General features: G+C 41.0%; 2 protein-coding genes and 1 long non-coding RNA gene across 12 annotated transcripts in view; 1 reads left to right on the forward strand and 2 right to left on the reverse strand.

Annotated features, from left to right (window-relative positions):
- Positions 1 to 930: 930 nt before the first annotated feature.
- LOC144072925 (ataxin-1-like) lies at positions 931 to 19,278 on the forward strand. 10 transcript variants are annotated; one of them, XM_077598328.1, is made up of 10 exons: positions 931 to 1,204; positions 5,872 to 7,928; positions 9,250 to 14,551; positions 14,742 to 14,835; positions 16,175 to 16,237; positions 16,861 to 17,905; positions 18,476 to 18,562; positions 18,659 to 18,721; positions 18,890 to 18,928; positions 19,024 to 19,278. In XM_077598328.1, the coding sequence occupies exons 2-3, from the start codon at positions 6,114 to 6,116 to the stop codon at positions 9,919 to 9,921; spliced, it is 2,487 nt and encodes an 828-aa protein (XP_077454454.1). In that variant the 5' UTR covers positions 931 to 1,204; positions 5,872 to 6,113; the 3' UTR covers positions 9,922 to 14,551; positions 14,742 to 14,835; positions 16,175 to 16,237; positions 16,861 to 17,905; positions 18,476 to 18,562; positions 18,659 to 18,721; positions 18,890 to 18,928; positions 19,024 to 19,278. The 10 variants fall into 10 exon arrangements, with proteins under 10 accessions (XP_077454454.1, XP_077454463.1, XP_077454460.1 ...); XM_077598337.1 differs by lacking the exon at positions 16,175 to 16,237 and having other exon boundaries at positions 18,890 to 18,939; positions 19,024 to 19,043; positions 19,197 to 19,278; XM_077598334.1 differs by lacking the exon at positions 16,175 to 16,237 and having other exon boundaries at positions 19,024 to 19,043; positions 19,197 to 19,278.
- A 35-nt stretch (positions 19,279 to 19,313) lies between these two features.
- Positions 19,314 to 20,771, reverse strand: LOC144072926 (uncharacterized). Its single transcript, XR_013299966.1, has 5 exons — positions 20,650 to 20,771; positions 20,381 to 20,458; positions 19,758 to 19,823; positions 19,549 to 19,680; positions 19,314 to 19,429 (listed from the first exon to the last, which is right to left on the reverse strand). It is a non-coding gene; the product is annotated as an uncharacterized LOC144072926 (long non-coding RNA).
- Positions 20,772 to 22,296: 1,525 nt separating this feature from the next.
- Positions 22,297 to 24,200, reverse strand: part of itga8 (integrin, alpha 8) — a 48,742-nt gene continuing 46,838 nt past the window's right edge. Inside the window, exon 30 of the mRNA XM_077597697.1 lies at positions 22,297 to 24,136. Coding sequence (XP_077453823.1) covers positions 24,047 to 24,136 — 90 coding nt within the window. The 3' untranslated portion in view covers positions 22,297 to 24,046. The remainder of the gene's footprint in view (positions 24,137 to 24,200) is intronic.

The following is a 24,200-nucleotide window of genomic DNA, read 5'->3' on the forward strand; positions in this document are numbered from 1 at the left end:
ATAGACCTAGCTAAAAAGGTGGGGGACACCCTGAATTGGTGGCCAGCCAATCGCAGGGCACGAGGAGACGGACAACCATTCACGCTCACACTCATACCTAGGGGCAATTTAGATTGTCTAACCAGCCTACCATGCATGCTTTTGGAATGTGGGAGGAAACAGGAGTACCCGGAGAAAACCCACACAGGCCTAGGGAGAACATGGCCGCAGTGGGTGCTGGTTTTCATTTCAACCCATAAAGAGGACACCTTTTCACCAATCTGGTGTCCTACCAGTACAATCAGTGGATTGCAGTCTGGTGCTTCTTGTTTTCTGCAGAAATCTCATTTTGCAACTGTGCTGGATCGGTTGGAACAAAAACCTGCACCCACAGCGTCCCCCTGGGACCGGTTTGCACATCCCTGCCCTTTCCAGTCTGTTTTCCATGTCTCCCTCCACCAACACACCTGAATCAAATAATCAGGATCGGTATGAAGCTTCTGGACAGCTTGCTGATGAGTCGATCATTTGATTCAGGTGTGGTAGAAGAGAGAGAAATGGAAAACAGACTGGATAGGGGCTCTCGAGGACCGGACTTGGCTACCCCTGGCGTAAGCAATTTGAAATGATCCAAAAACGTAGAAAATACGGGAAAACGTTGACAGGTATGAGTTCTCATTTTTCCTGCACATCCTTGTCTGTCCTTGCAAACCATCTCTTGACTCTTTAAATTTGACTCCGCCTTCCTCTGTCTGTTGCACACTGACACTCTCCCTCCCTGTGTGAGTGTAGTCTAGGCACCAAGCCAAGTACTAGTGTGTGTGTGTGTGTGTATTTTTTTTGAATGAATACCTGATGGCTGATGGGGCTGGCGAGGGGGAGGAGCTGTGTCAATTGGAGTATATACTGAGGGAGGGAGGCAGGGAGAAAGAGGAGGGAGAAAGGGGGGGAGAAAGGCAGAGAGGGAGCTGGCGGTCTGGTGGCCTTGCATAACACACGTTGGAGAAGCCTCGCACGCAAGACCTGGCGTGGGCTTTTTCACAGGAAAGGGGGGGCCGGCGGAGGGGGGGAGACCTCCTCTGCCATCAGGCCGATTGCAAGGGCAACGGAGGGGCAACTCTTAAAAGGCGTCCTCGTGAAACGGGCTTGAGCCGGCAGAAGACGCTTCGAGGAACTGGGATCGAGTCCGACAATTGCACATGTTCTGCAAGCGGCGTGTGTGGAGGTACTGCTAAGCTATTCTTAGTACTCTAACCAAAGGGTGGGAGGAGGAGGAGGAGGCTTTTCTCTAAGCAAGATTTGTGGAATAGTAGTTTTTTTAGTGTGCTACAAGAGAAAAACAGTAAGAGTAGAAATGTGGAATCCGCAGATGTTTGGGGATGTGCATGTCAGCGCGATCGAGTGTGTGTTTTGTGTGTGTTCCGGCACTGATGCAGAACTCCGGAGTCATTGTGAAGACAAGCAGGCTGAGCCCAGTGTCTGTTCTTTTGGCCTGGTCCGCCTCTTAAAGAGACAGTCGCACGAGCAGACGTTAGTTTTTACACAGGAAAAAAGGGAGGGGGGCAGGAAAATGGCTCTTTTGGATATTGAGAACGCTGCATTGTATCGATCTGCTTTGTGCATCGTGCTCTGGATTATGGCAAGGTTCTATTTATATGCAGCGAATCCCACATGCATGTCTATCTCGGTAATTCCCCCCACCACCCCGCTGTTACATGCATGCTTAGATTGATAATGATGATGTTTTTGTTTTCTAAATATAGCCTTTGCTGCACAGGGCTGTCAATGTCTGGTCTAGCAGGTGAGATGTGGATATCAGCATGAGTGACTACTACACTAATGTCATTGCAGGGTCATTTTTGCTGTGGTTTGTTCTGTGGGAGACGTTTTTACTAAATCGGGCCACCCGGGTTACAATATCATTGCTTCCTTGTCTCCTCCTGCTGCAGAGGGATGCTATTGCTATGAAGCTGGGGATTGGAGGGTGTAGTACTGCTGCGTAAGAGAGGACATGTCGCTGCCCATCACTTGGAGTCACCCACAGCTTTACGTACTATTTGTGGTTGCGCAGGTTTTTGTCGGGGAAGATCACTCCATCTCAGCATATGAGAATGTCGAATTTCTGCCTCCGCCCCTCCTTAACTGATGTCATCCCTGTATCACACTTGTCCTCATACTAGAAGGGACAGTCCGGCATTGCATCTGGCGCGTTCATGTGGTCTTGAGTCGTTGTGACGTTCTTAATAGTATTGCACAGGGGCATATGTTTTCTTATATTATTAGTAGTCCAACAATAGGTTGGTTGGAAGATCAAAAGAGGATCTTTGTGTGGCCAAGTGCATAGTGAGCATTGTATTAATGATCCAGGGGGAAAACACCTTTCTATCTGTTCTATCTAATGTCAGGATAAGTATCGTTTTGGTGTCTTGGTGCTTTTTTTCGCATGCTTGCGCAATTGTGCTTTGGTGCTGATGTAATTACAGGTGTTTCTGAGGTGGGGCTGTTGCCATAGAGTGGTGTGTAAGGTGAGTGTGTTTATATGTACAGTGACGGCACTAGGCGGGGGTTGATGCTGCAGGCTCTGTTCAATGTGGGTCAGGAGGAGCGGCACTGTCTTTCTTACCCTATTCTCACTCCCTCTTCCCTATTCCGAATCCTCTCCCCGCTCTTTTACAATTCCTATTACTCTATCTGTCATCCTACATTGCTGCACTTCATCGCCCCCCACTCTTTCCCTTTGTTCTTCTGTTATCAAATGGATCTATAAGGTCACATGCATTGCTCATTTTATTTTCTTGTTGGTGCTTTGGCAAAAGGCAATCCTGCAATCCTCATCCAAACAGAAATGAACCATGGTTTACTCCTTATTAATTATTATTTCATACATATTATGTAAGACACTTTTTTTGTTGGACTGGTGTGTTGAACCTTCTATGTAATATGAAGAAAGAGCAGCTTCTTTAAATGGTATGGCGTGTTTGTGGGCACGTACAGACGGTGAGTATGTGTGTGTGTGTGAGAGAGTGTGTGTGATACACTCAATTTTTGTGGAGCCTCTAGCTCAAGGGTGTCAGACTCGGGTTGATTCGCGGGCCGCTTTAATGTCAACTTGATTTCACGTGAGCCGGACCATTTTGATATAATATTTAGATTTTTTTTATTTTTTATAAATGGATTAAAATAACTGGATTAAAAGCCCTGAATATTCAGTATTTTATAGATCTAAAATAATGTTTATTTTAGCTTTTTAAAAATATATTTTTAGATTTTACAAAATAATTTTTGAACTAAAAACACAGAAAAAATGATTAAAAAATTACAATCATTGATTTTAAAAAGGGGAAAATCAGGAAATTTAATATACATCTATACTCTTCATTTTAATTGGATCCTAAAACAGAAAGTCGGCACTCATGATTTACTTTCCCGGGCCACACAAAATGATGCGGCGGGCCAGATTTGGCCCCCGGGCCGCCACTTTGACACATGTGCTCTAGCTAGAGAGCAATTTAACATTGACCCACAGATAAGCGTGCGTACAAAAACAGAATATCTAGGAAAGGAAAGTGAAACATTTGGATGGGAATTTCCAATTGTAAGCTTCTGAAATTTGAACTGCCGTTATGTTTACCATCATGTGAGACCTCAGTGTACATTCTGGTAACTCTGGTAACTTTTGTTGGATTTTTTATGAAGGTTATTCAAATAAAAGGACCCGCCTCCACAGGGGTTGGTGATAAACAAAGAAAATGCAGTGGAAGCAAACTGACACACATTCAAAGCATCAACACTACATTTATTCAGGTTATAAGTTGAAGTTTTTGTTGTTTTTATGCTGTCTTCTTTTTAAACTCTTGTTACAGAGCTTTTAATATCCTATACTTACAACTAAAAAACGGTTTCAAAAGCTCAGCAAATAAGAACTCGACCATTTTTTCCACACGGATAAACAGCTTTAGCAGTTCCAATGTACAAAACACAAACACAATAGAAAGAGCCAGAAATGCAAACTTGTTGCATTGTTTTTGAAAGTTTGATCATTTATAGTAAACAAATGTAACAAGGTTTTGTGTTTCGTGTCCATGCACAGATCTAGACTATACCACTAAAGAATAACTCAATTTATCCTGCAGTTAAATATTGACCATGTCTCTGTGCTGGCCTTGTTGACATTGGTAGATACAACATTTTAGGTAACTATATCTCCCGGTGATGTACTGCTGTAAAAGAAAACTTGTCATTGATAAATAATGGTCGTATTTAGCAAAAGCCTCCACAATTAAATTTCAGTTTTTTCATTACTGTGATGTATCTGTTGACTCAATCTGTCTGGAGGTGAATATTTTATTTATTTTCCCCGCCGATTAAATTGGAAAATACAAAAGAAACTGTTCTGAGGTTGTTACAGAGTATTGTTATCTTTTCATTTTGAACTTCTATCTTAGACTGTGTTGTAATGCTTCGACAAAGACGAGAGTAATTCATCACACAGTCTACATAACATCCACTGACACACTATTGTTCAGAAAATCTCAATCTACCATTAAAATGTGCATCGTGTTCCCCCTATCTCTACAAGGATGGGCCCCAGCACCCCCTCAACCCTTTTGAGGATAAGCGGTACGGAAAATGATTTAAGAAATATCCTCTCATGGAAAAATCTAAATCCATTCCAACATTGCGAATCCATTGTGTAAATAATAATTTCAGCACTCTTAGTATTTATACCATCTAGTGGCGAAAATTGGCACAACACAATTACAAATTGGAAAACAGGCACACTATTGAAGTAGGTCAATGTGATGTCTGGTCTTTTAAAAACTGGCAGCCCACTGGAAGAATTACTAAATAGATATAAAATATTGATTGCCACATACATATGTCTTCCGAGAGAGAAAGAATATCAATTATATAAATATTGAATAACTACCATGTTCCCATAAAATTGCAAAGGGTGTGCACCCAATAGATCAGGGCTAGGGAACCTATGGCTCGGGAGCCACATGTGGCTCTTTTGATGGGTGCATATAGCTCTCCATTAAATTGTGAGCAACCCCTGCAATACATTACAAAAATAGTTAAGAAAGGCAAATACGGTGGGTGGTACCTCGACATACGAGCACCCCGACATACAAGCACCCCGACATATGAGCATTTTGAGATATGAGTAAAATTTTGAGCAAATAAATATCTCTAGATACGAGACAAATTTCAAGATACGAGAAAGCCAGGTGGTCAAGACATGAGAGGCTGTTTATGATTTTAGTACACTGTCTTTTTTGCCGCATCTCTTTCGTGTATAACAGATATCTACGACCACTGGGCGGAGCGTTGCATTCTTTTCGCCCCCCTCTCTCTGTCCGTCTCTCTCTCTCTTCCCCCTTCGAAATCTGTATAATTTTAGTACTATTAAACACATTTTAGTAATATTAAACCACTAATTATGTGTTACTTTGTTAATAGATGGCGATTAGAAGAAATACAAAAAAAAATCCAATCCAATATCCTGTTTTTGGTGTTTTTTCAGAGGGTTGGAACAAATTAATTTGTTTTTAGTTCATTTCAATGGGAAACGTTTGTTCGAGTTACGAGAATATCGACATACGAGCTCAGTCCCGGAACGAATTAAGCTCGTATCTCGAGGTACCACTGTAGTGTGCAAAATGCAGCCTGGACTTAATGTTTATTTAGTTGCATAAGTTTTTCAAGCTTTGAAAGATGTGTTACAAAAATTCAGATCTTTTTTCTGCTTTGCATGTTTAGTGAAGATAAACTGTATTTACTGAGCTGGCAGAGTACGACAAGTGAGAAAATACCATTCACGACAAATTGACCATCTCAGTAACTAAATGTAATATGTACTTACCATTTTTTTTGTATCTCTATCATTAGATTCCCACCATCATCGTGGAAGAAGTGGATCAATCAGAGATGATTCCGCATAAAATCTATGTAGCTCATTTTGTGAGCTATACTGATTCCACCTCGTCCGGATTGAGATCTGGCACTGTATGCAAGTGACCACCAGTAGAGATTTCACATCCTGGCAGAGAGAAGACATTACCATTGAGAGCAAGTGAGTCTCTGAAAACAACAGAAGTGCCAACTGAGACAAATTAAACCAGCCTTGCACAATGAAATCAAATCAGGAGCGAAGTAATGGATGCCTGCCACCCAAAAAGCGGGAAATCCTTGCGCTGGAACAGAGGCCAGTCGCAGTGGCTTCATCAACTACTCCTGTTGTCCATAATAATCCTGTTCTCCACACGGAGAACCTAGCATGGTTGGCAAGTGTGGCCAGTGAACGATGTCGATCCAGAGACTCCGAAAGCCCACAATGTTCCATTACGTCAACCTCCATATCCTCTCCTCCTGCCATTCCCACCTCAGCTGCTACCCTATCGGCAGTGCCGTTTTCTTCGCTACCAGCGGTTTATCCCACAGCTATTCCTCAGCCATCAGGAACTATCCAGTTTGCTCAGCTCGGACCCAATGTTCAATTCATAAGCTCTGGGCCCTATGCTAGCTATATCTCCTCTCATGTAGTCCCCACCAATACCAGCCCAATGGGACATCGCCCTCACCTCGACGGTTACACCACCGCTCTGATCTCGCCTGGCACCAAAGGGGAACAGCAGTTCCAAATCGGCCTCTCTCCCACAGAGCTTGCTCCTGTCTCCCTACCTAGCTCTCCTCAAGTCACCAGCCAGTACATCCATCTCGATAGCAGAACTCCTCTGACAGTCAGTGGTGCTGCCATGTCGACACCTGGAGCCCACCTGCAGCTTCATCCACATACTGCTGTCCTCCCTCAAACGCTCACACTCGCTCCCTCCCAGCTGGTCGTTCAGTACGCAGATGGATCTGCCATCAAGAAACCAGAGGTGCATACGAAGACTGTGCTGAACGGTGAGCAAGTGGTCAAACAGTTTAATGCTCCCACGCAACCAACAAACCATCCGCAAGTTCAGAGCTATGAGGCACGACACATCCTCGTGCCAGCAGACTATGGCCAGAACTCATCAGGACTTCAGACCTCTTTAGTACTCGTGGCCCAGCCAAATCACAGCGCTGATCAGGAACATAATTCAAATAAAATTTCTTTAGTTCAGACTGAAAAGGGAGGCATCTGTTTGGGGAAACCCATATCGAGATCTTCCTCCTTCTCCTCCCTCTCGTCATCAGATGTCATGAAGTCCGTCACACCCCATACAGTCATTCAGACAACTCTTCCCCCTGAGGAGCTGCCTGCCAGTCTTTATTCTTCTACACAAGCGCCCATCATTGGCTATATCACTAGTGCTAACCAGCACGCAGTTAGCTACCACGCTGCGCTACCACAGCATCTCGTCATTCCAGGCGGTCAATCCCTGCTCATCCCAGTCAGCGGTGCAAACAACAGCACAGAAATGGAGACCAGCCGAGCTATCTGTTCCATGACCGCCACCACGACGCCTCAAATATCCACCGCAATGCCTCATGCATATCTTGCCACTGCCCTGTCCAAATGTGAGTCAATAGGCCCAGATGTAAATCAAGTTCCCGTTGCTGTAGCTCCACCTCCAGCAATCCCATCCTTGCCTTCAAACCCAGCACCTGCTGCAATGGCAGCACCTTCTCCAGTCCCAGCTCCTGTCAATGTTCCAGTCCCAGCTCCAGTCACCTTCCCCGTCAATCCTCCAGTCCCTACTTCCATTCAAGCTTCTTCCACAATCACCCCGCCCTCCCCTCCTGTGGCACTCCCCCCTTTCTTTATGCGAGGCTCAATAATCCAGCTCGCTGATGGAGAGCTGAAGCGTGTGGAGGACCTCAAAACCGAGGACTTCATTCAGAGCGCAGAGATCAGCAATGAGCTGAAGATCGACTCCAGCACTGTCGAACGAATCGATAACGGCCAGAGTCCTAACGCCGTGGTCATACAGTTTTCGGTCGGGGAGCTTAAAGCCCAGGTGAGATGAATATCTTTTTATTGCTGATTAGCTATATGTGTTTTGAATTGAATAGGAATTGAATTGAATAGGAATTGATTTGAATTGAATGGGAATTGAATTGAATAGGAATTGAATTGAATAGGAATTGGATTGAATAGTAATTGAATTGAATAGGAATTGGATTGAATTGAATGCTTTTATTTTCATGATACAAGTATAATAAGATTTAAAGCCCCACCACAATAGTGCAAAATAACAACAACAAACAGATAAATAATTACAATAACTAGAAAATAAATAATCAATAAATAAGAGTACAAATGAACAGATGTACAAATAACAACAACAAACAGATAAATAAATAATAACAATAACTAGAAAATAAATAATCAATAAATAAGAGTACAAATGAACAGATGTACAAATAACAACAACAAACAGATAAATAAATAATAACAATAACTAGAAAATAAATAATCAATAAATAAGAGTACAAATGAACAGATGTACAAATAACAACAACAAACAGATAAATAAATAATAACAATAACTAGAAAATAAATAATCAATAAATAAGAGTACAAATGAACAGATGTACAAATAACAACAACAAACAGATAAATAAATAATAACAATAACTAGAAAATAAATAATCAATAAATAAGAGTACAAATGAACAGATGTACAAATAACAACAACAAACAGATAAATAAATAATAACAATAACTAGAAAATAAATAATCAATAAATAAGAGTACAAATGAACAGATAAATAATCAATAGATAATAATAATACTTAAGAATCAATAAATCAAATAAATAAATAGATAAGTAGTAGTCAACATACTAAATAAATACTGTAGTCACATTGTGATTTTCCTTTTAGGCAAGACAGACTTTGCAGTCTTCACAATTGAAATTATTGAACGCACAAACTAATAATAATCAAGAATCAATAAATAAGATAAATAAATAGATAAGTAGTAGTCAACATACTAAATAAGTTGTCTAGTCACATTGTGATATTCATTTTAGGCAAGACAGACTGCAGTCTTCACAATTGAAATAGTTGAACACACACTTGTAATGTATTTTGTATTAATTGGCAGTAAACACACTAAACAGTAAGATTTTTTTTACCATTACATATTTGTTTGACGTGCGAGTATTTGCGAATGTGAAATGTTACGAAATAATTGCTTTTCTTTTCACTTCGTAAAAATATATTACCCGGGAATACATACTATAGGTATTTTCATGTTATACAATCTCTCATTCATATCCTCAGCTAAACATTCAGTTTTAGAATACTCAAAGATACAAATATGTCTTCCTACAGGTGTGTGTGGAAGTTCTTGTGGAATATCCCTTCTTCGTATTCGGACAGGGGTGGTCCTCCTGCTGTCCTGACCGAACCACCCAGCTCTTTGAGCTGTCATGCGCCAAGCTGTGCGTAGGTGATGTTTGTGTGTCTTTGACCCTCCGAGGTCTAAGGAATGGTTCTCTACCAGACGGCCAGGCCTTGGGGGCAAGGCTGAAGAGCACAAGACTCTCTGACCCAGGAAACAACACAGATTCCGCTGTCAACAACAGTCCAAGGCGGAACACGACAGGCATTAACAGCGGTCTTCTCATGAAGGCTTCTGGTGTCGAAAGGATAGTCGGATCTGCGTCAGGACGGCAATTACTCACAGAAATGGGACTAAATTCGGGATCAGTGGAGGGGACCTCTGCTGGAGAACCTGCACTGACAATCTCTGGAACTGCAGGTATAAGGCAAAGATCCCAGAAAACCGATATGCCCACACTCTGCAAAATACAGGCCAGAGATCCAGACAGAACCACCGTTCGCAAGAGACGTTGGTCCGCTCCAGAGCGGGACCAGACTGAAAAAGTGGAGGGGGAACCTCCGTTGACTCTGCTCAAACCCTCCATCATCTCCCAGGAGGTAAAAATCAGCATAGAGGGTCACTCGAGCAGCGGCAGAGAGAAATGCTTGATCAAACTCTAGACCGTCGACGGAGCGCTTTTAAGAAAACATGTTTGTACTGTGTTTATCCACTCTGTTTTCTCTTTATTCAGACTACTATAAAAATAGAAGAGTTTACAAATTATCACCATTTTTATTTCTGCTAAAGGTTCAGACACCTTCAACAAACTACAGTGTGTGTGGGAGGGCACACACTGTGTAATCAGTGCAATCAATGCTGTAAGCAAAAATGAGAGCAGTGTGAATGTTAAGTTTGAGTGCTGGAAAGATGTCTATTAGTGTGTCATCCATCGTGAGCTGGATTTCAGTTCTTACATCATTCATAGCCGTATTTGCAACCTGGACGACAAACATGAACGAGCACAGAATACAGATGTTCATGTGTAGAAGGCAAGCCATCATGTTTGTGAGTTACGTTATGAGTGGTAGTTCATTTTGAGAGTCATAGATCAATTTCATGATAGTATTAATTTGGCAATAATTATGGCAAAGATATTTGCAACCTCACACATCTATCCGCTTTTTTAATACAATCATGCAGTCTTTCATACCACCGAGTGTGTGTGCTGCCACAGATTATACGTTTGTCCGTTCCTTAACATTCAGGCACAGGGTGTACACAGGGGTCAAGTATGAATGTATTGTACACCACAGCTTTTTGTCTTTGACACTGACTTATGGAGTCATGGGTACATTGTTTATTCCAACAGCAATGAGTACAATGTGCGGTAATTTGATACAGATGTGTTTGCAACATGTGTGTCACAGCAGTTTCATAATCACACATTCCTATGGTAGTTCAATTTCTAGAGGAATCAGGCAGCCTAAAGAGAAGTGTTTTCAGACCTGGCTGCATGTAGCATTTTTATCAAAACAATCAGGATACTACAAATTGGAATATATTTATAGTACCAATGTACACTCAAAAAGTGCATCACTACCTTTAAGAGGACCATGGCTTGTACATGGGTTAGTACCTCAAAGGGTATTATCTTTTGTACAACTGATGCTTGACTTTTACAACTTGAGAGCACCTTGGAGTCCAAGAGGCGCGTTGGTTATAGTTGGCGAGATTGGACACCCGCTGTACCCCTATTTCCGAAACATTTTGAGCAGATTACACTGAAATGAAGATGGCAAGCCAATAGCAAACACTTGTCTTAATACACATGCCACAGACAAGAAGAAACCTCAACCAACATTTGGGGTCGAGATGTCGGGTCAAATTCGACTCATTGCTCTTAGGAAATATTTTCTTTCATTTTCCCCGCTGCTCAGTGATCCTATAGCTCGTTAGCTGACTGCTCACTACTTTCCGGATCTAATGCCACAGTTCCACTGCATAGTATGTGCTTAGCCTCGTGTGGTTTTTCACCTCGGAAATATTACTACTGGGAAACTGAATGCTTAAACCACAACTGAACAACAGTGTCTAATATTCACCATCGACTATAGTAAGAAAGCATACACGAAAGACTAAGTTTAGCAAAAATTGAGACAGTGAAATGCAAGTAGAGGAAGAAAGAGTCGCAGGTTTCAGAAAATACATTATGAAACCTACCAACATAGTTTATCACTTCAATGTTGGCCATCTTGCCGTGTTTGCTCTGTTTATAGTGTCAGGGCAACTTGTGACTGTTTCTTCATGATAGAACCACTGATATTAATGTCCTGATAATCTGACAGTTCCTCCTTGACAACAACATTGGCATACAGCGGTGACGTCCCTACTGTGTAATAATCCTTAGATAAGTACATGAAAATGTAGTACAGGACACTGGGAAAATGTGGTGAACTCCAAATTCTTTCAAATGAGAACATATGTCCTTGGTCATTTAATTTTTGAATAGTTTGTTTGTTACAATATCCACCCCCCCACCCCATATAATATACTTTCTAGTGAAGGGCAATAAATAAGCACTTAAGAAATGAGTGGCTCGCAGTAGTTTAGATCACCTATGTTTTATTACCTCACAAATCAGCTAAGTACTTTGCAGTGGAAAATAGGCATAAAGAGGAAGATGTCAAACTTTTAATTTGTTCAGATTACAAATGTTCCCAACAAGAATAGCACTTTGTCGCGCTGGGCCTTTTCCCCCCCCATTTCAAATGATGAAATGTTGGACCTTTGGACCATATATTCCTCGAAGTTCTAGATCAAATTTTGAGTATAATTCAATTGCCAAACTGAATTCTGATGGCCAACTGTATGTGTTTTGGAAAAAATGAATGAGTAGAAAGCGTGGCGAAAACAAAAGCACAATGCTCTCTGTTAAAGAAGTTGAAATCCAGAGAGAAATCCCAGTGGAGCAGATGATATATGATGAATCAGATGATCATATTTTTAGCCACATAAATAGAAAAGGTTGGCTTGGTTTAATAACCAGGAAGGGTGATGACAGAATTAAACCTCTTTTCCTCAATGAAGATTTTATCTTCAAGTACATACCTGCCACATCAGCGCCTGCGTGGCCTATGGCTTTTTTCTACCGGTATATTTCATTTTAAAACTCGAGCCAAAACGCTACAGTTCATACTCAGGAAAGGTGTGTGCGTCTGTATGCATGTATGTGTGACAGAGAGGGAACATGTATGTGGATGAGTGTACATTCTGAGCAGCAGCACTTTGGTAAAGCATCCAACTGGTGTAGGGTGAAGATACTTGATGAGGATAATCAAATGACTGTTTTTCATCATGTCCACCATGTAAAATGATGATATAGGGGGCAGGGAATGTAAACGACCTTTGGATAAACTATCTCACCTTTATTTTTGATGATGGATAGAGCTACTATTTAGAGAAAGAAAGTCACTGAAAGCCAGCTAATGTTGATTTGTACAGTAAATTGTATCTTAGAATGTGTACAGTGTGTCTATAGATATAACCCTTACGTAGCCTATGTACTGTACGTGCCACGGCGTCTTTTCTTCAATCATTCCATTTACGCAGCCATCAAGGTGGTCCTGTTATTGCTTCAATCATGAATGTGACAACATCTTCAAATTTGCCCTCCTCCAAGAGTTGACAAGCTTGCACAGTGTAAAATATAATACATGATGATACCGTTCACCTTGATAGCCATTGTACTTTTCTAACTCCTGTTATTTCCTGTAATCTTAAAAACAAAATCTGACTGTTCTGTTTGTGTTCTGCTCAGGCTAAACACTGCCCACTGACTGTTGTCCTTGCAAAATATGACATTGTTCACCTCAATGTATAACGCTACTACTCCAATTTTGTCAACAGACTACGGGTTTCGTTTCTCTTCACTTTGCATTCTAAGATGGTTACGTTTGGTGGCTAAACTTACCAATATTGTATAGAATACTATCTTTATATTGTGTATTGTGTTACCCCACTACCTTGCAGTATGGTTTGATAAAAATGCTTCTAAAGCTGCACTAAATCCAAGAGGATGTCATGTTTCAGAAATCGCAAGTTGAAAGCAGTCTGAGTTCAGACCGTGTTGAAGGTCTACACCTGAATTGTTTTCCCCCCTGCAGACCCTAATCTAAAATGGCCTCGCAGCAGAGATGAATCAATAAAATGTGTTGAAACATGAAAAAAAAATGCTGCAAAATTTGAAATGTTGCACATTAAATACAAAGCCATACACTCGGAAAAGGGTATTCTGTTGTAACTTTGGGGCTACAATAGCTTGTCACGTGTTATACTGTTGACATGCACTTGGACATGCAGTCTTCCAAAATGTTGAAAAATAGAGATACAAAACAATTAAATATCCAATTTACATAATTGCGTATTTACAGAAATTTACCCTAAAGGATTTTGCGTGTTTGCACCAGTTCAACACACCCATTTTGAGCACTTTTTTCCAAAACCTCTGCACACTGACTTTGTAAAACAATTCTGTGACAGGGCCAGTTGCGGGACAAAACAGAGTTGATGTATGAATCCTTATTTTACATGATGTCCCTAAACACAGCACATGGCAGATTGGTCGTAAGGTAGGACGCCTTTCACGTAATTTACAAACGTAATTTTCGGATGAATTTCCGCCAGCGAGTTACCAGGTGCTCCCCGAAACACTTTTTCTGTCGTGACGGGAAAACTTGGCGAGACACGGTTGCGCTGCTTCCAGATGTCTTTTTATATTTAAGCATTTATCCAATCACATTTCAGCCATTATTTTTTGCCAGGGTCAGAAATCTACCAGGAGTGCTTCACAATCAGTTCTGCGGGCCCTGCAGCATAAAATAGGCATGGATAAAACTGTTGTTTTAACCAATCAGATTTCAATTTGGCGACACCAAGGCCTTCTCGCAGGCGTAGGGATACGTCATCGCTTTCACAAACTATGATTGGCTAGTGATAGAGTGGACTAGCCAGAGCTAACAAACTATCTGTAGCGAGCTGCACAAGCAAATATGTTGTTGTGTTGATTTAATAGCGCTTTTGTCAGCCCACAATGGCTGAAGATTTAAATACACATTATCATGAAAACAATGTATTTTTGTGTCTATTCTTAATATGCATGACTAAGGTCAGAGTTCAAATAGCCGCCGCCATTCTTCAAAATGGCGGATGAGCCAGAAGACAGTATGGCCGTGGACTGCAGAGCAGCTCAGAAGTGACGATTTACCGAAGAAATACCTGATGAAGCTCTTACAGGACAATGCAGCGCATTCGGTATGTTGTCATTTTGGGATTTGGAAGCCCCAGTTCTCATTTTAAGAGGGATTTTTGACGGGATCATGCTTTCCTCGCGTGCTTTAACCCCACGTGGTTGGAGACCGAAAAATGTTTGCAAAGAAATTGGCTACATTGCGTTACCTCTAGCTCTTTGTTTCAAAAGAAATCATTCCATTGTGTGTTTCAGTTCTTCAACGAGCACAGACTGCTGGGAAACATCAAGAATGTGGCCAAAAAAGGAGTAGCTTGTCGACGCCATAACGAGAATGTTTGTCAGCAAAGTGAGTCATTTTTTAAATAGTTTCTATTTTCTCTATCAGTGTAATAGTTAAATCTCAGCGTTCAGTATTCAAGGCGATGTTCAATTAGCTTGTTTTTCATTATCACACATTCTAATTTTGAATGAAAACACACTAACTTTTAATAGCAAGAACCTGTGTGGATAACTCGCAAGTGCCATCAGTGGAGGGGTAAGGAATAAACAGTACACTTAGAATATATACTTTTACCCAGTGGTGTGCCGTCAGGGTCTTCACGGCCTTCTCTGCTGGCCTAAGAAATATCTGAATCATATATTATATTTTGTCCATCAATACTTATGAAATAATTCCAAATTGTCTGTTAGCTTCCTTTCATTGCTTTCCCCCTGGTTGCACTGCTTCCAGATGTGTTTTCATATTGAAGCATTTAACCAATCACATTTCAGCCATTATTTGTTGCCAGGGTCAGACTTTATGGTTTAGAGGTTCGCTCACCTGCCTGCCATGTGGGCAGACAGGGTTCAAATCCCATTCGGTAATAATTTTTCCCTTAAATAAAAACAACCGTGTGTAGTCAAGACTTTCCAATAATGACAGAGTACAGTGTGGCCATTTCATGGCGTAGAGGTTCGTTCACCTGACTGCCATGTGGGCAGCTGGGGTTCGAATCCCGGTCAGAAAACATTTTCCCTTAATTATTTCTATATATGTGTGGTCAAGACTTTCCAATAATGACAAAGTACAGTGTGGCCACTTCATGGCCTAGAGGTCCGTTCACCTGACTGCCATGTGGGAGGCTGGGGTTCGAATCCTGGTCGGAAAACATTTTCCCTTAATTATTTCTATATATGTGTGGTCAAGACTTTCCAATAATGACAAAGTAAAGTCTGGCCGCTTCATGGCGTAGAGGTTTGTTCACCTGACTGCCATGTGGGAGGCTGGGGTTTGAATCCCAGTTGGGAAACATTTTCCCTTAGTTGTTTCTATATATTTTTAGTCAAGACCTTCCAATAATGACAAAGTGAAGTGTGGCCACTTCATGGCCTAGAGGTTCGTTCACCTGACTGCCATGTGGGAGGCTGGGGTTCGAATCCCAGTTGGGAAACATTTTCCCTTAATTATTTCTATATATGTGTGGTCAAGACTTTCCAATAATGACAAAGTAAAGTGTGGCCGCTTCATGGTGTAGAGCAGGGGTTTCAAACATACGGCCCGCGGGCCGGAACCGGCCCCAAGGAGGTTCGATCAGGCCCGCAGGATAATTTGAAAGTGGAAAAAATGCATAAAAGACATGGAATTAATATTTTTAATTCGCTGCAATTCATGGATTATCCGCTAAGGGGCGCACTCTTTCCATCAGAGTAGAAGACAAGCCGCATCACTGAAGACAGACTGAAAACAGCAGCAACTCCATAAATTTTCAGTATGTATTGTATGTGTATGTATGTTTCATGTATGAAGTTTACAGATTTACAGGACAGGCGAACACTTTCTTCATTACAGATTTAAAATAACTCTCCTTAGTTTGTAAGGTGCACGCAGGGATTACATTTAGATTTTATATGCGTATGTGTAAGTGGTTTAAAAATTCCTTTCTTTAAAAGTCTCATTTAATTTTAAAGTGCATTACTATATTTTTCAGTACCAATTAAAGTTTTGTGCCTTTGTACAATCAGTGGGATCAGTTGCAATGCATATTTGTGAATGATAAAAGTCAATTGCACATTTGTCTAAGGAAATATGAGGTGTTTCATGAAATGTTTTGTAAAAGGATAGTTCATTCAATTTCAATATTTTCCTAATGTTCTTGTGCTTATTTACACCCAAACAAAGGAAATACATGATATTTGGGTTATTTATACCAGAGCATGGTATAATTTTAATGGTCCGGCCCACTTGACATCTCCCTAGGCCGTATGTGGCCCACGATGCGAAATGAGTTTGACACCCTATGGCATAGGGTGTTGTTAACATGAGAAACTTTGTGCTAAAAAGAAGCGGATGCTGCAAAATTCTTTTATCGTGAACGTCGAGTGGGCTTTTCAGGCACTTCACAACCCGTCACCAAGCTCAACAGCGGAGACGGAGATGGAGCCCGTCGGAGCAGGTGCGGTGGGGGGCAACTATGGCACTACCATTGGCGGGCACATCGTAGAAGGTCTGGATTCCACCGATCCACCTTCTTCCCACTCGAGTTTTCGTCCTATTTCAGGCACAGGTGAACGATCCGACAAACTATCTCTTCAGTACTTTTGCTTTCAGCGTAGTTCTATTTCTGTACAGCATACGGCAACCAGCTTGTGACCCCGCTCCGTCCGGGCATGATTTCGTCCTACACCACCGGCCTGCCGCAACTCCAGCGTGGTCAGATCACCTCTGCAGTCAGCCTGCTGGAGTTGTACTGTGGTCTGCACAACTTACCACCCCCACAATACAACCACTTGCCAACGAGCAGCAGTCTTATCAGCGATCGCACCGCTGCTCATGGGAGCTTCGGGGGCGCTGGCTAGCGGCTCCTTTTAGCTTGTAGCATCTGTGTTCGCATCCCCTCCAACAGCGCCTGTGATAGAGTTGCTACCGGGGATGCTGTTGCGAGGCTTTTTTTCTTTAAAAAACGACATACTATAGTAAGGCTTTTTTTCTTAAAAAACGACATCATATAGTAAGGCTTTTTTTCCTAAAAAACGACATAGTGTAAATAGTAAGGCTTTTTTTCTTTTAAAAAAACGACATAGTATAGTAAGGCTTTTTAATTTGTAAAAAATGACCATGTATAGTAAGGCTTTTTTTCTTTAAAAAATGACCATGTATAGTAAGGCTTTTTATTTTTTTTAAATGACCATGCAAAGTAAGGCTTTTTATATAAAAAAAAAACCGAACACACTCTTTTACAGCATCAAGACTACAAAAATGGCGACTATAGTACGTCATCTTCCAAACATGGTCATTGAGTCGGGAGGACAAATCACCTCCTATGGTCGTGGTTACGCCCATTGGTGACGCAGGTGCTTAAATTATGCACCTGCGCAGCATCGCGCCCCTTTGGCAGCCATTTCCATGCCGTCGGTCGAACGACTAGCACCCAGACGAGGTAAGCCCTAGACTAGAGCAATTTACTGGCCTATGTGCATTTTTAACACCCTACTGGGAGATTTTTTTTAGGAATCAATTGAGCCAAAACGCCAACAAATCTGTTAGTTTATTGCCAGGTCGAACACACCGTCGACATTTGAAGTATGGGCTCCTTGGCACGTCACTAGCTAGCTTAGCATTAGCCTCACGACATTTGACTTCAAAAGTATTTTGTCCGTATTCTCTCCATTATTGAGTCGTGGGGGAAGACTTCATTTTATCAAACAAAGCCGAGATATCAACGGTCAGTTTGCCAGGTGAAGGTGTGTTGAATGTAATGATAGTTTTCACTGCGATTGCTAAACGCCCTTTTCCAATTTGTAATTCTGTTTTAAAACAAAAATCATTTATACAAAAATTGTCAAGCCGACTTTCTCCTAGCTTTTTACATCAGTCTGTATATTGAATCGCTTTGTCTGGAAAGGGGAAATTAGTACCGAGCATTCACTAACTTATTTTCATTCTTTATCTTGATCATTTACTTGAAGATTTCTCTTTCCTGTAATAATTGTTTGCACTTCCCAAATAGCTTGGTTCAATCAAGATGCAGCTATTCCCGTGTGTCCAGAACCATGCACACCCTTGAGGGGAGAGTAGACTGGTCCAAGGTATCAAGGTAATACTAATGACCAAAAAAAACACCTAAACACATCTGTTGAATCTCCAGTCTCTGTATATGATAACTTTTGCTCTATTTTTTTGCATGCACCAGGTCCATGGTGATGTCCAGACCCTGGAGGACCAGGTTATCTCCACTTTGAAGTTTCTGTTAGAGGTAGGTTCCCGGCTCGTGGCTGTTTCAAACGAGCCACGCGAGTGTCAATGGCTGTTACAGCGCATCTCTCTAGCAGTGTGCTGCGGCAACGCATACAGTGTCCTCGACTGTGTGAAGTTATGTGTCATGTTTCACTTAATTTTTTATTATTATTTTATTTCTTCCCAGGTTGCCCACTTAAAGATGATGCATCGTCTCTTAACTGAGGTTAATATATTGTAGAGTATCCAAGTCAAAACATTCCAATCTCACATTATTTTATTGACTAGTTGCAATTTACTAACCCCCCTCTTATTTTATAGGTGAAGTCCCAATCCCTAAGGCGAGGAGGATCTCTTTTTTTTTTCAATCAGAAATGGCAATAAAAGAGATTTGAGTGTCATTTGTCTTTGTTATAACACTTGGAGAAAAAAGACCCAAGACCCTCAATGGTCTTTTTTTTTTTGGTGTTTATTCTAAATGTTTTTCTCTACAGGTGGAGAACACCAGCTACAACAATTAATGTGATCCTAAGTGTGCAAATGCATTTCTTTGAATAAAATTTCATGTTGCTTGCATTCCTTTGCTAGTTTTATGAAGAACACTACATGTGTATATTTCAAGGATTTTATTTTTTCACAAAATTGGGTTATTGAGAAGTTCACATAGGTCTTCCAGCATTTAAAGATGAGGTGGTGTTTCCCTCCATTGATGAAGCTCTTATTGACACTGGAGAGAACAAAGGGGGTCATGGCACAATAGACTAAGTCCAACATTAAAAAAAAATAGACTGGGGCCAGTTAGGTCAAAAATTTGACCAAAAAAACACTAAGTTAGGTTTTACCTACATCAGAAGGACCCATCTCTCTTTTCAGATGTGGTGGGGGATATGGAAAACATACTGGATAGGGGGTGTCAAAGGCTGTGCCACGCTCCAAAGTCACCTTTCTTTAGCGTTGATTTGGTAAACTTGAGTGGACCTTGAAGAGAAGCAAAATAGAGTATTTTTAGTAGACATGAAAATAATACATCAAATAACCTGAAAAACAGGTCTTACATCATACACGACTTCTTTGGTCTTGTAGATTTGGACAGCTTCCACCATCTCCGTGGCTTTAAACCTCTGCAAAACACCACAGCATGATTATGTCATTGCTTATTTAACCATTTTGATGCACAAATGACTCCCATTCAATCAAAAAAAAAACGTCTCACAAAGCTCTTAGACGGAGGAAAAATGGTTGTTTAAACGAGTCAAAAATGACCCCTGCGCTACGGTTGAATGAATGTCTCGCTTAGGTTTTGTCAAAACCACAATTAAAAATCAAAAGGTCCAAGCCCTGAAGTCTTCCTTTAGGAAAGGGAAGGGTAAAGGTATATACGTATTCTAGAAGTGTACTGTTTATTCCTTACACCTCCACTTGATGGCACTAGTGTGAGTGTGAGTTACCCACACAGGATCTTGCTATTAAAAATCAACGCCAACCCAGTTAAAGTGTCTTCATTCAAAATTGGAGTGTATCATGATGCTAAACAAGCTAATTTAGGAAAGCCGTGAACACTGGTCGCTGATATCTAAACATTACTGTGACAACAAAATTTCCCGAATACGGGAATAATAAAGTTATCCAATCCAATTACACGGGTAGAGGAATTAGAAGCTATTAAAAAAAGACTCACTTTGCCGACAAACTGCTCCTTTTTGGCCGTTATGGCCACATTCTTGATGTTTCCCAGCAGTCTGTCCTCGTTGAGGGACTGAAACACACAATGGAAGGGTTTCTTTTTAAACATTAAGAGCAATAGGTGAAGCAATGTAGCCAACTTACTAGCAAACATTTGTGTTTGCATCCACGTCGGGGCTACATCACGCCAATGAAGCACGTTCCCGTCAAAAAGCACTCTTGAAATGAGAACTGGGGCTACGAAATCCCCAAAAGACAAAGTACCGAACGCGCTGCATTGTCCTGGAAGAAGTTTGTCGGGTCTTTCTTCGGGAAATCGTCAATTCTGAGCCGCTCAGCAGTCCAACGCGACCAGCCTCCGGCTCATCCGCCATTTTTCGGCGGTCTTTTGAACTCTGACGTCAGCCACCCCTCGGCCACGCCTATTACACATAGACACAAAAAAAGACATCGTTTTCATCATAGAGTGCATTAGTCAGGGGGCTGGGGCTGCAAATACTTTTAGGTTGGGCATTAATACTTCAAAACAAATACATTGTTTTCATAATAACGTACTGTAAATACTTTTTGGTTGGGCTTTAATACTTTAAGATACAATATTGCACATTATGAACATTGCGGTGACATGCACTTCAGTGTTTGTTTTTGACTTCTAAGGTTACATACTTGGATATGCTTTTTCAATTGGGATTCATTTGGCTAAAGCAGGGGTGTCAAACATACGGCCCGCGGGCCGGAACCGGCCCCCAGGGAGGTTCGATCAGGCCCGCAGGATAATTTGAAAGTGGAAAAAATGCATAAAAGACATAGAATTAATATTTTTAATTCGCTGCAATTCATGGATTATCCGCTAAGGGGCGCACTCTTTCCATCAGAGTAGAAGACAAGCCGCATCACTAAAACAGACTGAAAACAGCAGCAACTCCATAAATTTTCAGTATGTATTGTATGTGTATGTATGTTTCATGTATGAAGTTTACAGATTTACAGGACAGGCGAACACTTTCTTCATTACACATTTAAAATCACTCTCCTTAGTTTGTAAGGTGCACGCAGGGATTACATTTAGATTTTATATGCGTATGTGTATCCCAGCTCACTTTGGGCCAGAGGCAGGATTTTTTCTCTTTTTACCTTTGTCTGTTGTTGAAAATAATACTGAAGATTACGTCTATTCGCTAAACAGTTATTTAAATTCCTGTGTAAAATCATGTATTTTCTGCCTGGTTCGTTGTTAGTTTTCAAACAAGCATTTTGGTCAAATTTGCCTCAATTACGTATTTAAAGAAATATAAAGGAAATACCACATGTAATTTGATTCTTATAATGTTATCATGGCTCATAATAATATATGTGTTTAAGACTATAATCCCATAAACACACTGGCCTTCTGTAACTATATTTTGATATTGACCAATGTCATTGGATGCAAAAAAATCATTGTTCATCCTCGTTTTATGGTGTGCAATTCATTCTTCTTACCGCCAAGGGGAGCAATAGTTCTTCCTCTGAAGTGTCGGAGTGAAAAGCTGTTTATCCATAAGGTTGTGGAGGTCAACTGGATAATAATTAGAAAACAAATAGGACACAAAAAGGACAGAGAAGATTAGATTATCACAGTGAATACTTTTTTTCACTGTCTGGATATTTTTACCTGCTCTTCATATTCCAGCAGAAGTTGCGCATTTAAATGAATATTTACTCATTGGATAGAGACAATGCTATTCTATTCTATTTTGGGTGCTGATTACAGTGTATGACACTTTGCATGGCACTCAAGACTGTAAAAAAATATCCAACTTAAAAAAAAGTTTTAGCATGTTAAGTTGTTGTATTGTTTTTTGCAGGAGTTACAGTTGAGGTCCAATATAAAAAATAAAAGTAAAAATCTTCAGTTAATGAGGCAGAATGTTACTTGAAAGTGAAACCTTAAAAGATATTTTCTTTTAATATATAACTTATTTGCATCTCATATTATTTGGTGTTACACAAACCTGTCTGGAGAACTGTTCTTGTTGAATTTCAAAACTAAAATCGTACTCCCAAATCACTTACAGTATATACATATACACATTAAGCTCTGATAAAATAATGCCAGTGTAAACAATCTTCAGTATCACGCAATGTCAAAATATTGCACGTACATTCATAAATACACATTTTCTTTGTGCCCTCATGTTAATGTTTGTTTGTGTGTGACATAATACAGAACAAGACATTGGCTTAGGCCAATGTCTTGTTCTGTAATGTATTTTCAGTGCCTGCACACACATCAACACAAACATGGATCAGTCACAATATTAGGCTCACCTGCACAATCTAATAACATCCAATACAAGTGCTCTCTTTATAATAAAAAAAAAACGTCTTCCTACTGTTTTTTTTAATTTAAAAGGGAAAAGATTGTCCACAATCAGGTTATGTATGAGCATGAACCTGTCCAAGTCAACTATTAACAAATGGTGGAATGGTAATATGTTGCAAATGTTGCGAATGTCTCATACGTGCATGCCTAATTTCCCCCCCAATTTATGTGCAAGCCGTATATACATCGTGTTTAAAGTATCAATATGGCCAATTATACTTTACTGAAATTATAATTATTCAGTTATTCATTTTCTGTACCGCTAATCCTTACAAAGGCCGGGGGGATTTCTGGTGTCTATGGCAGCCAGAAATCGGCAGCAGGCGGGGGACAACCTAAATTGGATAAATTGAACAAGGAGACGTATTTGCGGGAGACACCCTAAATTGGATAAATTGAACAAGGAAACGGATTTTACGCTCACACTCATAGCCTACCATGCATTTTTTTGGAACGTGGGAGGAAACTAGAGTACCCAGAGGAAACCCACGCAGGCCTGGGGAGAACATGCAAACTCCTCACAGATGGACGTGACCTGGATTTGAACCCAGGACCCCAGAGCTTTGACGGCGGCCGACGCGCTGACCACTCGTTCCACCGGGCTGCCTAATTATACTATATTATGTTTTTTTAAATCTTGTTCCCCTGGGCCTCCTGAATGAGCAGGGGTTTACAGTACTCATTACGTAGAATACATTGTGCAGTTGTACCTAATATTGTGCCAGGGAGTGTTTAAAATCACATTAACATAAGAATGGATTAAGCCTCTCTCATCCCAATTTAACCCAAGTTTGTGTCAAACAGGGATGGCCAAGTCGAGTCCTTGAGAGCCCCACATCTCCCTCCTCTACCACACCTGAATCAAATGATCAACTCATCAGAAAGCTGTCCAGAAGCTTCATACCGATCCCGATTATTTGATTCAGATGTGTTGGTGGAGGGAGACATGGAAAAAAGACTGGATAGGGGCTCTCGAGGACTGGACTTGGCCACCCCTGGTGTAATGCATGGAACATTTCTTTTCGCCCACATAGTTGTTTTGTGGCTCTTATTCACCACAGACAAACAATCCCCAAAACACATTTCACTGAAGTGTGCTTCGATTTGAGCTGAGCATCTTTGGTCCTCTCCTGATGGAAACTGCAGCCAGCCACCACTCACAGGCCAGTTCGTCCGTCCACAAGAGGCACAAGGTCCAACAAGTCCAGATCTCAGTTGGGATTTGTTTTCATTAGAAGGTGCACGTTCCTCTTAAACCCAATGTCTCTCCTTCATAGGATCTGTTCCGTGTTTCTTTTAGGCATCCCCCGTTTGATACGAAGTCAGCTGCTCTTGGTCAGAGATGTTGTCACCGGCCGGTGGCCTTGCCCGGTCAAAGAAACCACACTGAAGCACAAAATTAACCATCTTTTAGCATTGTGATTGTCATGTGATACTGACCGTGTTGGGA

This window comes from Stigmatopora argus, chromosome 4, assembly GCF_051989625.1.
Source record: "Stigmatopora argus isolate UIUO_Sarg chromosome 4, RoL_Sarg_1.0, whole genome shotgun sequence".
NCBI lineage: Eukaryota > Metazoa > Chordata > Actinopteri > Syngnathiformes > Syngnathidae > Stigmatopora > Stigmatopora argus.